The sequence below is a fragment of the Microtus pennsylvanicus genome, chromosome 1 (genome assembly GCF_037038515.1).
Source record: "Microtus pennsylvanicus isolate mMicPen1 chromosome 1, mMicPen1.hap1, whole genome shotgun sequence".
NCBI lineage: Eukaryota > Metazoa > Chordata > Mammalia > Rodentia > Cricetidae > Microtus > Microtus pennsylvanicus.
The window spans coordinates 188549540-188564477 of NC_134579.1; the positions used below are offsets into that span (position 1 = coordinate 188549540).

Here is a 14938-nt window from a genome sequence, read left to right on the forward strand (position 1 = left end):
TTAAATCTAAAAACACATGTAGACCTTTTATTAGACATCTCCCCATCTAACTTTCGCACGTTTAGCCATTTCTATCACTTGGTGTTGCCATCCCTTGAGGGCAGGTGGGGTGCATGCTGGAGGATCCCTTGAGCAGAGTAAACCCACCTTACTGAAAATGCTCCGTCTCTAAAATACAGCCCAACATACTGAAAATTTAGCTGGGGGTGGAGGGAGGTTTTTGTTCAAACGGATATAACACGGTGTTCCATTTTCTTTAGTTCTAACTACCCTAGGGACAGTGCTAATGTCTTAGGAGTTGTGAGAATGTAAAAATATCCAATAATTTGTGAACTAAATGGGCGACATTCATAAAGTTAGTAGATGGAGTTTATTTTACACTTTTCTCTTTTGCTTACTTAGACCTGGGGTGGATATCAGAACTAAGCCGATTTTTAGTTTTCTATGACTGCAGATAATTTTGTCCTATTGGAACTGTTGTGGGTCTCCTTTCATCCTCCTTGTCTAAGAAGGAAAACCTCTGACTGGTACAATACTTTCACAATGTTATTTTTGTTCTTTCATTGATTAGATAATGCTATAAAAATTATATAATACAGAACTAAAGCATGTCTCTCTCTGAAGCCTTAAAAATCATTTTATGAACCTCTTTTAGATTGTGCCAATTGTGGACTTTCAACAACAGTTTAATCTGACCATGGAAGATGGTGAGTCATGTTACTGAAATGAGGAAGTGATAGAGAGTTGTTGCAGGAGGGGGTTCTTTACAAAGAGCCAATACAATAAGAAAGCAGGGAACTGTTGATGAGACATGAGTTTTCTTTGCCAGACAGTCTCGCTTGTAAGTCATAAGGCAAGACACATCATTTTACACCGTAAAGGTGTGCATCCTGTTTTGTGAAAGCCATGATTCTCTCTCCGAACATGTTGAAAGTGTTTTGAAATTTTTTGAAGATGTATCAGAAAGTTTAGACTTCAACTTAAAATGCTTGAAAAATCTGTTACCTTAATACAGTTTGATTTATCTCTCTATAGTTACTTCCTCATATTTTTTAAATGAGGGTTATGATTTTGTAGGCAACAGACGCAATATTTTATAATTGTGACCTGAATGCTCAGAGTTGCTTTGCTGGAATCTCTGATCTCTACATGATCTGACTGATATTTTGTTCCTTGCTGGAAAAAAAGTGCTCAACTCTGCATTATTTCTGACTTGAGCTGGTCTATGTGAAATTGCTCTTGTAACTATTGTTAGGGCAATCTTTTATCCCTAAAATCTTTTACTACAGTATGGGGTAAAGACTGAGAACTTCAGACCTCAGGAACAGCGCGATGGGGAATGGGATGCTGTCACCTCATCTGTGAAATGGGTGTAGGATCTCCATTCTTAAGGAGATGTAGGAAACAGAGGATGAAAAGAGTTCTGCAAAGCACCTGACACTTAGAAAAGGCCATCAAGCCACCATCAGTTCAGTCTTTTGTTCTTGGGCTTTTCCTTCTAAATATCCAGATATTTTTTTTTGCTTAATAATTACTTAGTAAAGAGTAGGTGATTAAAATAATATTAAAGAATTCAGGGGAGTCGTGATGCAGTGAAGTTGGTAGATTGCTTGCCAGCATGCACGAAGTCCTGGGTTCAGTCTTCCAACACCACATAAAGGTAGGCATGGTGCCATACACCTGCAATGCCAGTACTCAGGAGCCATGTGCAGGAGGTTAAGAAGTTCAGGGTCAGTATTGGCTACTCACCCACTTTGAGACCATCCTGGGCTACCTGAGACTTTCTCTCAAAAAGATTTGTTTATTTATTTATATATACCTTTTGGTGGTGTAAGTCCTGGTTAACTAGAATTTGTAGTAATCCAAGGAAGTATTCCCTTGTGATACTCGTTGATAGAACATTTATATTTCAGTGAAAAGGCCAAGTTTCACAGGTTCACATCTGTGCATGGGTGTGTCCTTTGCACTATCTGTGACATTTTTATGGTTCAAACCTTATTCCTCCCTATGTCTCGGAAGAGGAAAGGGTTGGATGAGTGTTCCATTGTATATCACCAAATAACATGAAATGTGGTTTTATTTTCCCTTTCTGTCCCAAGCGGAGGACGTTGACTATGCCACTGCTCCGTATGGAAGGCCCCGCTTCCTGCAGAAGAAACACAGCATCTGTCTTCTTTACCATCAGCAGTTTGTGAGTGGATACAGCCAGGACATCCTCATGCCACTCTGGACATCTTACACCTTCCTCAGCAATGCAAGTATCTGTCGACTCTTGCGCTATGATGTTGGAATCTCTTTGCTTGTGTTAATCTGTTACTCCTTCCGGAAGGAAGAGACTACTGAACAGTTAGCGGAAAGTTTTAGGTCTTCCTCTGTTTATCCGTATGGTTCTGAGAGTCAGACTAAATTTCTCAATAGCTGATTTTCCTTTATCTTCTCCCCCCCCCCATTTTTAATATTGTGTGACTCTGATTTATAATCTAATGAAATCAGATGGCTCATGAGTCACAATTTCTCTTTTCTAAATGCGTGGCTATTTGAGTGCATGGTTTACTGTATTCAACTGACCCAATCTAAGGAGACCTTAGGGCTCAGAACTTGAGGCCTCCCATCTGCCTGAGGATTCCAGCCCAGACCAGGGGGCGTTTACTTCTTCTCTCTACTCCTACCAACACCAGAGCAGTGAGACCTTGAAAACAGCATGTGCAAATATCCCCAAATAAGACTACTATCACCGTAGCTCACTCCAGCCCGGTGGTACTTAGATGGAAGGAGAGTCGCAAAGGAACTGTGGTTGATTGGCAAGGCATAAAGATACACTTGGGGGATTAAAGAGAGCTCCATTGAGGGGAGCAGTTAGACTTAATAAATGACACTTAGTGTTAATAGTCTCTGAGACTCCTAAATAAAAAGATGTATAGATATATATGTGTATTATTTCTATTAACGTGTTTATTTTATTATTATGCAAAATTTCTTGGGCATTTTAAAACATTTTTGGAGGTTACCTTCAGTCGTTTTCTTCTTCCCTTTGTGGTATGTAGTATGTAGCATTCACCATGTTTGGTGAGCACCAGCATTTATTGTTATTTATTACCTTAACTTGCGATGGTCATTGGTTGTGTTCGAATTTGATTTTTTAAAAAATCTAAGCAAAGCTAAATGAAGCCACATTTATTACGACCCCCAGAGTTTCACCTCGGTTCTCAGGGGCTCTCCTCCTTCTCTGAGCAACTTTTAGCTGATGCTTGGATATGGGAGATGGTGTAAAAATTTCTAGAAATCAACATTTTATCTCATACAATGTTTGAAAAGTATATATAAATAAAACATAAAACCATCACAGTGGAAGCTATTTGCACATAAAGAGATTAATAGCCCTGCCGTTGTAGAGTGTGCTTTAGTTAGAGAACGTCCATAGACTAATGGGAAACCGGAGAAGGTTGTGACTCCATGCCTGGGCAATGCAGTTTGCCTTTGGTTCATCAGCTTCCTCTGTTGCTCTGTGATTGAGCCCTGCTGACCCCTCCCTATTTGTTCTTCAGGACTATCTCTCAATGGATAACTTTTCCAACTGCTTATACCAGGACCCTCGGATCCCACTTAGTCCCCTCCACAAATGTTCCTTTTATAAAAGTAATTTAAAGCTAACGTACGGCTTCCTCGCACCACCAAGTAAGTACCTCCCGACCCCTGTCCCATGGCTGGCCCACTTAGCTTCTCTCTTTGCTTACTTATACATCTCCCAGGGGTCTGAGGTTGTAACTCACTGCTGAAGAACTCGCCTAGCATGTAGCGGTCCCTGCGTTAGAGTGTCAGTGCCAAATTAATAATAACAATAACAAAAGGAATAGAAGAAATTAGCGAGAAATATCTCCATTATTCTGCGGCACTGTGTGGGGGAGCCTTTTTATTTATTAGTGAAATTCATACATTAGGAACATAATTGGGAAAACGTTACATTGGTCTAAGGCTCGTGACATTGGTCTAAGGCTTGAATGTATGATTCATTGTGTGTTGGGGGAGTAGTTGGCCTGGTGCAAATACTTCAGGTAGAACACTCAGTGGGAGAGAAAGGCCACCTCTGGTCTTAGGAAGGGGGTGCCTATTAGGATGAAGGTGACAGGTGAAGGAAGTAGGCGAAGGTGGTGCTTTCATAGCTTGCTCGTCCATTGCTGCAGAGCATCTAGAATGGCCCTTTTGAAGGAATGCCTCCCCTTCTAAAGTGGCAGATGTGTGTGCTAAGGAGAAGCCTCTTTAAGGCCAGCCTTAAAAGGCAAAACTCAAAAGGTCCTAGATGCTCGAGTCCTCAGTTCCAGCTCAGGCCCCAGTAAGCGTCTGTAGACAAACCTTGCCTGTTGGACTGCAAGAGAGCCAGTCAAAGCAGCCTTGTGTGGCATGCTCAGGCAGACTCCTGGGTTGTTTTCTCTGGGTGGTAGGTGTCATGCAGAAGCCAGACGTTAAGAACTGCCTTCCTGAAACTGCTAAAGAAAAAGCATAAAAAGGCTGTAAACACAATATTCTTTCAGAGGAAATAAAACAAATAAGGTTAAAGCTTGAAAATGTGTGATTTGGGACTTTCTTACTTTAGTTTGCGTCTCTTTGGAAAATGATTCGCACAAAGAAATAAGTTTAAAATCTGATTTTTCAAAGAGGGTTGGCCAAGTGTATTGTGTTTTCCTTCTCCTAGAACCTGGGCATCTTTGCCAGGCTTCAGGTGACATCTAATTTTTAAAAGTGCTCCTGTATTCACCACAAGAAATTGCAAAATAATATCTGTGCTGTATGATCAACTCTTGTATGATCAACTCCTTTCTTTTTTTTTTCTTTACAGGACTAAATAAAAATTCAAATCAAATATATTCTGAAGCATTGCTTACTTCTAATATGGTGCCTATGTATCAGAGTTTTCAAGGTAAAGACCTTTAACAATAGTTTCAGTGTATGTAGATTTAGTTGATATGTAATAGCATTTATGGTTTTGATCAAATGTGTACTTATCAAATATATTCTTCAAAGTTTGTTTAACTTAAAATATTTGAACACACACATAAAAATTCTGTCTAGTCTAGTATCTGCATGCTTTGTATTTAAATGTTATAAACATTTTTTTGGGGAAAAAAAGGGTAAGGTATGTCCTCTAAAGTTGCCTAGTGACTGCAATAAACTACTAAATCAACTTTTAGTATGGTTCCTAATTTAAGTAAATTTGTGTAATTAGCTTTATTTTTTAAAATGAATAGATTTCATAGGATTCTTAACCATTTCAGTATCTGACACTAGTAAGAGTAAACAAGCCTATCTAATTAAATTTATGGTGTAGAATATAAAAATATAGCACTTATAAGGACATTTTTACTTAGATTTTTTTGTGTATGACACATGTATGTTTTCAGAGGATAAATTCAGATCTCAGTCATGAGTCTGAGGTGCTTCGGTGCTCACTGGTGAGATGTGATAATTACTACAGTGTAAGAAGTGTATTTCCAAATACTGAAATACAGCTGCCCTTTAGGCCCCTCACTTATATTGTATTGTTGTAATAAAATGTTGATTGGTCAGTAGCCAGACAGGAAGTATAGGCAGGGAAATCAGGCAGGAAGTAGAGGCGGGGCAACCAGAACAGGAGAATTCTAGGAAGAGGAAAGGCGAATCTGCAGTTGTCACCCAGACACAGAGGACGCAAGATGTGACTGCCTCACCAAAAAAGGTACCAAGCCATGTGGCTAACACAGACAAGAATTATAGGTTAAGATGATTAATAAGAAGCCTGAGCTAATAGGCCAACCAGTTTATGATTAATTTAGACCTCTGTGTGTTTCTTTGGGACTGAACGACTGTGGGACCTGGTGGGACAGAAACCTCTGCCCGTACAGAAAGATGTGTGAATCTCTAATAGAAAGGTGAATAGTGGAACTTGGACTCGACACTAAGACTAAAGCCAAACCTGACCTAGTCCTTAGCTTTCAGAAGACTAACTTTGCTTCATGTTGTAGCCACTCCCGCACAGCAGCATGGCCTGCCATTCTTTGGGAACTCCAGCACTGTGTCTTCTTTTTCAGTTATATGGCGGTACCTCCATGACACCCTGCTGCAAGGGTACGCCAAAGAGAGGAACGGCGTCAGTGTCGTCAGCGGTCCTGTGTTTGACTTTGATTATGATGGACGCTATGATTCCTTAGAGACCCTGAAACAGTAAGGATGTGGTTCATTCTTAAGGTAGTTGTAGAGGGGATTTCCATCTAGTCAGCAGATCGTTTTCTGTACAGCACAATTCATGTGTTCTTAGGGGCTACCTTGAGTTAACAACTTTAGAGAGCCTTGAAAGTTTTAGCCTTTAAGACTCCCTCACAAGGATCAAATAAAAACACCATGAATAGCTAAGCGGGGAGGGTAAAGATCTGAAGGTATAGAAGTTTACTTACAACAGGTTCCATCTATCCATAGTCTTTATTCTTCTCTCTTCAATCCATCGTTTCCCATTGTTCCTTCTTGTTCTCCCTTGTTCTTAGTTCTACATTGTTCTTCCTTGCCCTCCTCGTTACAAATGTTCCCAGTCATATATACCCTTAAGCCAGTTATTTCCCAGTCCTAGCAGGTTCCAGGGCCAGAACTCTTGTAGGCCATAGAAAATCAGATAAAAGTTTTTTTTTAATTTTGTGGTTTTTTGTTATTTATTTATTTATTGTTTCTCTGTGTAGCTATGGAGCCTGTCCTGGAAGTAGCTCTTGTAGACCAGGCTGGCCTCCAACTCACAGAGACCCGCCTGCCTCTGCCTCCAGAGTGCTGGGATTGAAGGTATGCATCACGACCGCCCAGCTCAGAGAAGAGTTTTCACACACACACACACACACACACACACACACACACACACAGATCTGTGGAAGTGGCTAGTACACGTCTGATGTACTCCTTAACAGAGAGAGTTGGTTAAGAATGGGAATTAAATCACTAGGGAATTCCAGAGAGGAAGTTTGGTGTCTTATGCTACATTTTTAGGTAGTAGATAAAAAGTTAAAAAGTTTATTTTCAGTTAAATTATGAAGAGGGCACGAATTGTTTAAATCAGCGCGCCACTTCTTTTCTCGCCGTATACACAGAGGATACCAGGTAACCAAGCAACCTAGTACATTGCCAGGGAGACTCTGATGACTCTTGATCAGACACGCCAGGTGCTGCAGTTTCTCTGGGCCTAGGTCTGGGGTTAGACTTATTGCTCTAGCAAAGAAGAGACCCAGGCCTCTAAATGATCAGTGTCCAGGCCATGCTGTTATCAGCCGTTCCGCTCGAGGTGTTGTGGGTCTTTCTCTGGGTGGCAGTTCACTGTCCCTTCTGCTGTCCTTGAGAGTCCTGAACTAAAATCATCAGTGAACCGAGGTGAAAGTGAGCCTAAGGAGCTAGGAATCTTTTAAGTGGGGTAAAACCAGAGCAGCAGCTTGGGCAGGCCGTAATTCTATGTCCTTGGAGATCTGTGGATATCTTAAATGGGATGCTCTTGCCTAAAGACTGACCAAATGCCTGTTGATAAAGCTAACTGCAGGAAGGCAGATCTCAGCGCTTACCTAGGGGAGAGGAACAAGGCCTGGCCAATGGCAAACTGTGTTCATGAAACTGTTCTGCACTGTGGAAATAATTCCCAAGTATGCTACAGAAAGGGAGTCAGCTACAGCGAATCATCTACAGCAAAGGACAGCTATTTATTCACAAAGCAATAAGGCCAAGAAGTCTTGCCTTTTAGTTTAGCCTTCACCAGATCCCTTGGTTCTCATAAGTCGCTTATGAAAAGGCTGAGCAATTACTGTATAATGTTGTGGCTTGTAGCGAACAACAGAGCACTGAGCCATCTCTCATTGGATGGCAGGCAAGTAACCATCAATGGAGCCTGTTTTATAACATGAGAAGGGAGAATGTTTTAGAAGCTGGCTGATGCTTTTGGTTCTGATGTGAGAAGGAGGTGTGGGGAAAGTTTAAACCCAGGACCTTGTGCAAGTGAGACAAACATCTGCCACTCAGCTATATGCTCACCCTGGTTGGTCTTTATTAAAGCTATAGCTTTTGCTAAAGGAAATTTGCTCCTACAACCACAAGATAGTTTCTGAAGAGTCTATTGAGATTTTGTCCCTCACAGAGAACTCTCTTATTGTCCCACAACGAAACATCTAGTATTATGTCAGTTTGTAAAATATTTAATTTTTCACTGTGTCTGCTATTTTTGGTTTTTTGTTAGTTTGTTTGCTTTGAGACACAGTTTCTCTATGTAGCCCATGAACTCATCACGTAAATCAGGCTTGCCTTGAAGTCTCAGAGATCCATTTGCCTCTCCATCCTTAGTGCTGGGATTAAAGGTGTGTGTTACCACACCCAATCAGTTTATCTGTGCTATTGAGACAGAAGATTTTTATGTAACTAGCCTGTAAGCCATGTTGTAGAGGGTGTAGATGAGACTTTATATGTGTCCCAATAATAGTTTTAGCCAGAACTCTCATTTTCAATCTGGGCTGCATGTTATGACCGTACACAGGATCACATTTGGAAAATGGTGACGTCACTACCTTGAATTTTGAAAGATGCTCAACAAATAAGCACGGGGTTAAAATAGAGGACATAGTCTTAATAACAAACTGTGGTTAGTTAGCTTTTTTGTTTGTTTGTTTGGTTTTGTTTCTAAGTTAAAGTTTGAGGATAAAAATAGAAATTCAAAGGGATAAAGAGTTCATTCATGACATGTGTCTCTGAAAGGACTGGAAGAAGAGACCTCAGTCCATTCTCTAACTTTGTGGTAGACAAGGACCATCAATATTGATCTAGAGTTAGAACATTGGTTATAAGTGTTAAAATATATAAATGCATGTGTTTACATATATACTGTATGTGTGTGTATATTATATATATAATATATATATATATACTGTCTGAATATTCTTTAGGTAGAAATGAAAAAACAAATTTTAATAGAAAGAAGTTATTCAAGTATTCCAATTATTAGCATCAATCTTTTGGAATATTGAGGTATCATGATTATTTAACTTCTTATAACATGCTTACTTAATTGAATTTGAATTTTAGATATGTTTTATTGAAAGCAGGTCTTACTGAAATACTTATTAAAGGAGAGATAGGTATTTCTTAATGAGGATATATATTGTATATTTTACAGGAACATCAAAGTCCTCCGTAGTCAAGAAGTTCTGGTTCCAACTCACTTCTTCCTTGTGCTCACCTGCTGCAGACAGTCGTCTCAGGCTCTCACGGAATGCACAGACTTGGATGCTTCAGCCTTCATCTTGCCTCATCGGCCTGATCACACCGAGAGCTGTACGGTAAGCGGCTTTCCTAGCCTCTTTCACGCGCTGACATGTGAAGTGCATGTTCCTTACATTGCTCGGGAAGAAACAGAGCTTCCGTGTGTACACGAGCTTTCAAATGGCATGATGATGTTAAATGTGCCCCTTGCTCTCTTTTACTATATTCTTTATTTAGAGAGCGTGCTGTGTGTGCGTGTGTGTAGGCATCTGTGCTTTGGTGCATTGTGCATGTGGAGGCCTATGGATGTGTGTTAAGAGTTGATCCTCTTCTTCCACCAAGTGGGATTCACAGATCAAACTCAGGTTGTCAAGCTTGGTGACAAGTCCATCTCATTGGTCATTAAATCGATCTTTGAATATGACACCTTTTTTTGTAGAAATCTACCTTGTCCTTAAAAACATTAAAAAATCAGGTCAGAAAACTTCTCTTGTGGCCAATTTGCTAAAATAGAGGGTTGATTTGTGATAGGAATTTTCTTGGATTCCAAAATTAGACTTATAATCTCACTACTATAAATGTCTTAAAGTTGTAGTCAGGCAGTATTTAAATAAATTTCTACATGTAGCATCATTATGAGCATCTTTCTTACCATATTTGTCATTCCAGTGTTTTTTTGGAATAATTGTTTATATTCTTCATCATTTCTTCTCTTTGAGAAATTAAATTGCCACTAAAAATACATCAGTTGTCCATTATATTTTAAAATTCCATAGGAATAATGTAGTAAGTCTTAAACATTAAGTGTGTTCTGGAGCAAATAGCTGAAGTATCAATACAGTGACTTAAGCAAGTAAGGAGCCTTTCCTGTAACGTGAAGTTTAGCGGTATGTGTCTGTGGTGCAGTGCTGTGAGTCCAGGGTACCATGAGGGCCCCAGGCCATTTCTCTCTTCTGTACTGTCATGCCTAGCACGTGACTTTGACTCACATGAGCTAAAAATAGTTTCTGATTTTTAGATTCGACATTTATTTCAATTCTGCCCCAACCTGCCAAAATGAAAAGTCCACCCCTAGTTTATTCTTTCATCAAAATGTTGTTGAGTGGCATGAGTCAAGCATCGAACCCCTTTTCTACTCTACCATCTAAAAAGAAAATGCTTTCCTTTGTTGATGGAAGCACGGATCCTCGTTCTCTAATGACAACATACTTGGAAGATGCTAAATATTGGATTTGAGCCAGAATGAGCCAGAGGGTGTTTTTAAGGCATGCCACGCGTAGTTACTGATCCTTCTATTTCACCTCAGAAGGAGCGACTGAAGATTAGTTTCATTGGGCAGAAGAAACAAACCTTTTAGGTTTACTTTTTACCCATTCCTGTGAATGTTAGAGGAAATAGGAACTCCCTACTGATGAGGAATTCATGGATTTAGCTGTTCAACCCAAAGCCAGAGTAAGGGTTATGGCAGAGAGGGAACTGAGTGTTGGGCAGTAGGAAACTGGAGTTGATGAGAAATGGGAAGCTGCTGATCTGCTTGGTATGGGAAGAGTCTGGGTATCATTTTCAACCAGTAAGTCCCAACAATTCATGAGGCTTTTAAAACAATCCCATTTATTTACAATTTGTGTGTGTGTGCGTGTGCACATGTGTGCATGCAAATGCCATACGGATCTCAGAGAACAACTTTCAGGAGTTTATTCTTTTCCTTTCCCCACGTTTGTCCTAGGGGTGAAACTCCTGCAGCCAAGCTTGGCAGCACGGGCCTTTACTGCTGAGTCATCATCTTATTGGCCCTGTAGGCTTATTTTGATAAATGTCTTTGCCATTTTCTCATGGCCACTTTCAGAAATGCATATAGCATATGGATGTATGATTTCTACCCATGGGTCTCTGATTTAATCGTGATATCTACTTTCATTTTCCAGAAAATCTACCTTTGGTTCTTTTCTGATCTCATATTATCAAGGTCTTTAATTCTCTTTTGGAGTGAAATCACATTTTATGTATTTCTCAACCCCATTTTCATGCAGACATGAAGATAACATATTCCTATGGGATCGAGTGTGTAATAAAGTTGTTTAAATTTTTATATTTGACATTTAAAATCATCCTAACACAGGCCCAGGAAAGATGGCCCAATAGTTAAAAACACGGGTTGCTTTTCCAGTGGCCCTGGCTTGGATTTGTAGTACCCACATGGCAGCCAGCAACCATCTATGTAACTCTAGTTCCAGAAGACCTGATGATCTTGTCTGTTGTGGTACACAGATATGCATGTTGGCAAAACACCCATACATCTAAAATTAAAAAACAAGTAAAACTCAATAAGTAAATAAACCACCCTAGAATAATATGGTAAAGAAGTACAAATTCACTAGTCAAGTGGATTTCCAATAGAACGGGCATACAACCAGAATTTATGTCTATTTTTCCCATTTCTTCTCTACCATGCTATATAGTTCCCATTTTCTGTTTTGTTTGTTTGCTTGGCTGGATTTTAGTTTTTGGAGACAGTGTTTTTCTGTGTAATCACCACCCTGGCTGTCCTAAACTCTCTCTGTAGACCAGGTTGACCTTGGACTCACAAAGATCCTTTTGTCTCTGTCTCCTGAGTCCTGGAATTAATGGTCAGCACCCAGCTTTCCAGTATTTTTTAAGCCCCCAGGAATTATTGTTCTAGCTCTTGTGCAGTGTGCAATGTGCAAAGCTCTCCCCAGTTTCTTCTCTTTCTCTTGAATTGAATACATTTAATTCAACACACATGTATGTATGTTGTATATACTGGGAAATATTCTACTCAAAAGTGTGAATGATGTCTAAAATAGATCCTATGAGTCATCATTTCATGGCCTAAAGAACTTGAGTGACTGAAGTGGGAAGAGGGGGACCTTATTGGGAAAGTGGGCTAAGTGCTCCCTGGTGACTCTTCTTCTTTTTCCCACCTTCTAGCGCGGGAAGCAGGAATCTTCATGGATTGAAGAGTTGCTGACATTGCACAGAGCGCGGGTCAAAGATGTTGAACTCATCACGGGACTCAGTTTCTACCATGAACTGCAAGAGTCAGTTTCAGACCTGTTGAGGTTGAAAACATATTTGCCAATCTTTAGTCAAGAAGACTGATTTTTTTAATTAAAAAAATGCACCATACACCTTTTTGAGAGAATCTTATATTTTATACAGTCCTCTATACTTTCGCATTGTTTGGAAGCTGTCAAGTGGAGTTAAAACGGGGCATCCTTTGCGATGCCTATTGTGGACCATGTGACACTCAGCATGTGTGACACTCGACATGTCAGCAGGGTGATCCCATCCTGTGGCATGCAGATCTTCTGCCTAAGGAATAAATGCATTATTAACACATTTCACTTCACACGTGGAGTGCTCTTGGGACTCTCGTAAGGGAGAAGGGACAGTGAACGTGGTCTGTGGACCTGACATTGGAATCTTGCTATTTGTAATAAAACTAAGTAAAAGACCGGGGTGCTCCATGTCACATGAAAATTTAGAAAGTGGTTCTAGATTAAGTTTAATTTGAATTTCCAGTTTTAACTAAAAATTTTTAGGATCCCATTTCTGTCTCCCTTCCAAAAGCCAAATCATGAATCTTCTGCTTCTAAAGCAAGTTGTGATTGGATCTCTTCAGATTGAGTGAGTTTTACAAATTGGACTTTGGTGGAAAATTTGTGAGTTGAATATATCTAGCTATCATAAAAATTGGAGTCCACATTGGTACACGCACAAAAAAGTTCCTATTAGCTTCACTAGAAATAAACAAACATTGAAAACAGCCCTGAAAATGGTTCTCTCGGGCCATTTAAAATTGGGCTTTATTTGGGCGAAACTTCAGAGAACTCTTTGGCACTTGTGCAGTGACATTTTTCATTGAGAAGAGTGTTTTCCTCTGCACAAAGGACCCCATCAGTGGGAGAAGGGCTTGGCCTGGCTCAGCTGGGTTGAGGCTATATGGATTTGAAGAGAATTTTTCACCCATCACTTAGCATCCTCACTGTGGAATTGACAACCCAGCGAAGGTGATTTCTCCTCTGCATTGATTGTGCCCTTGCTCCAACCTGTGAACTTTCAAAGGCTATGTTAAATCGTAGGTTTCCTGGGTCCACTTTGGTCTAATATTAGTCTACCAAAGATTTTCATACATCCTTCACAGGATAATCATTCTTTGTGTCATCCAGAAAGATGTTTAAACAATAAAACTTATTATCAAAATGTACTTAGTAACTTAGAAAGTGTCATTTTTATCTTAGCTCGCAGTCTCCTAAGTCATCCTATGGTGCATGCATTTTCCAGTCTGTTCTTTCCACGCTCAGGTTTGGTATTTTCTGTCACTGTGTCTAGTGTTCCGTTTGTGTTTGTTTTGCCTTTTGTCTTATGCGTTCTGCTGTTGAGACTTCCCGTTTGTTTCACACAGAAGCTGTTGTTCTATTTCTAAAATGTTATTTGGTTTTTTTCTATGTGCTGGGAAATTTTGTCAATTTCATTGATTATCAATGTTTTCATTTGTTTCATGTGTGTCTGCCATTGCCTGTCGAAACATTTTTACAATGACTGCTGTCCAGTTCCAGCTCCCTCATTCCAACAACTCCTGATGCCAGTGTTCGCATCTATAGAGAGTGGGTGGGTTTTTCCTTTTCTCAACCCGTTTTTTTCTGCTTTTAATGAGTGGTTTTCAATTAAAACCTGGATGTTTTAGGCATTCTGCTTTTAAGTCACTGAATCTTGCATAAATCTTCTCTGACATCATCCTAGCGGGAGTAGTGGGGGCTCCACCTCCTTACTACAGGCTGCCTGTGACTGGGAGCTGAAGCATCCCACCCTATTTCTACTGGTACTGGGATGAGAAGAGGTGAGCAGGGTGGGAATGCATCTCTCTGTTGGTTCCCTGCTGATGCCTCCCTTGCTGGAATGTGAGCAGTGCTACCACTGCTCCCCGGTAATGCTGATGTCCTTTCTTACCACTGGGTGGGGATGAGGTTCTCACCTCCTACTCAGCCTTCCCCGTTGCTGCCCTGGCCTTGGAGCTGGGCACCGCTTTACAGTTTGCCATCAGTAGAAGTCTTGGTTCCCCAAGTCTTTGTTGGTGTGTGTGTGTGTGTTGGGTGGTGGGAGATATTTCTTTCTGAGCATTTCATTGGAAAAGAATAGATTTTGTTTGTGTTCTACCCCGCTTGTTCAAGGATATTTGGATGGGGAGAGCACACTTTGCCTCCTTCCCACATTGGTGTTTCCATGTTACACCTTCATCACCAAGTCTGAGATAGACGACCTAAAAGGAAAACTTAGAACACAGCCCAACGCTATTCTTGAGTCCTGAGGTACTCAGGTCCCCTAGCTATTATTCAGTCCTCCTGTGATTGTTTTATCTGTAATCTAAGGGCCTTTCTGCTTCCCTTTTGTAGAAGTGTCTCATTGATTCTTTTAGATTCTTTAAGACACTCAGAGTTATATGGCCCACTTGGTGTGAGGCAGCCTAGCAGAGTGTCATTAAATGGATAGGTGCCGTTTTCTGAACAAGACATCAAAGTGGCAAAAAGGAACGGGTTATACTTGCTATTGCCTCGAGGAAACAGAGAAGGCAGCATAAATGGGAGTGGGCCCTAAAGAGTAGGGGCTGTTAGTGAAACCAGGAAAGTGATAAGAGATACTGGGCACTCCTTGGCAAATAAATAAATACACACAC

At 40.4% G+C, this 14938-nt stretch overlaps 1 protein-coding gene across 1 annotated transcript in view; it reads left to right on the top strand.

Moving 5' to 3' along the window:
• The window catches only part of Enpp1 (ectonucleotide pyrophosphatase/phosphodiesterase 1), a 73033-nt gene extending 59562 nt beyond the window's left edge, over positions 1-13471 (top strand). Inside the window, exons 19-25 of the mRNA XM_075947541.1 lie at positions 656-707; positions 2100-2254; positions 3546-3675; positions 4835-4915; positions 6063-6195; positions 9158-9320; positions 12193-13471. Coding sequence (XP_075803656.1) covers positions 656-707; positions 2100-2254; positions 3546-3675; positions 4835-4915; positions 6063-6195; positions 9158-9320; positions 12193-12363 — 885 coding nt within the window. The 3' untranslated portion in view covers positions 12364-13471. The remainder of the gene's footprint in view (positions 1-655; positions 708-2099; positions 2255-3545; positions 3676-4834; positions 4916-6062; positions 6196-9157; positions 9321-12192) is intronic.
• The last annotated feature ends 1467 nt before the right edge of the window (positions 13472-14938 follow it).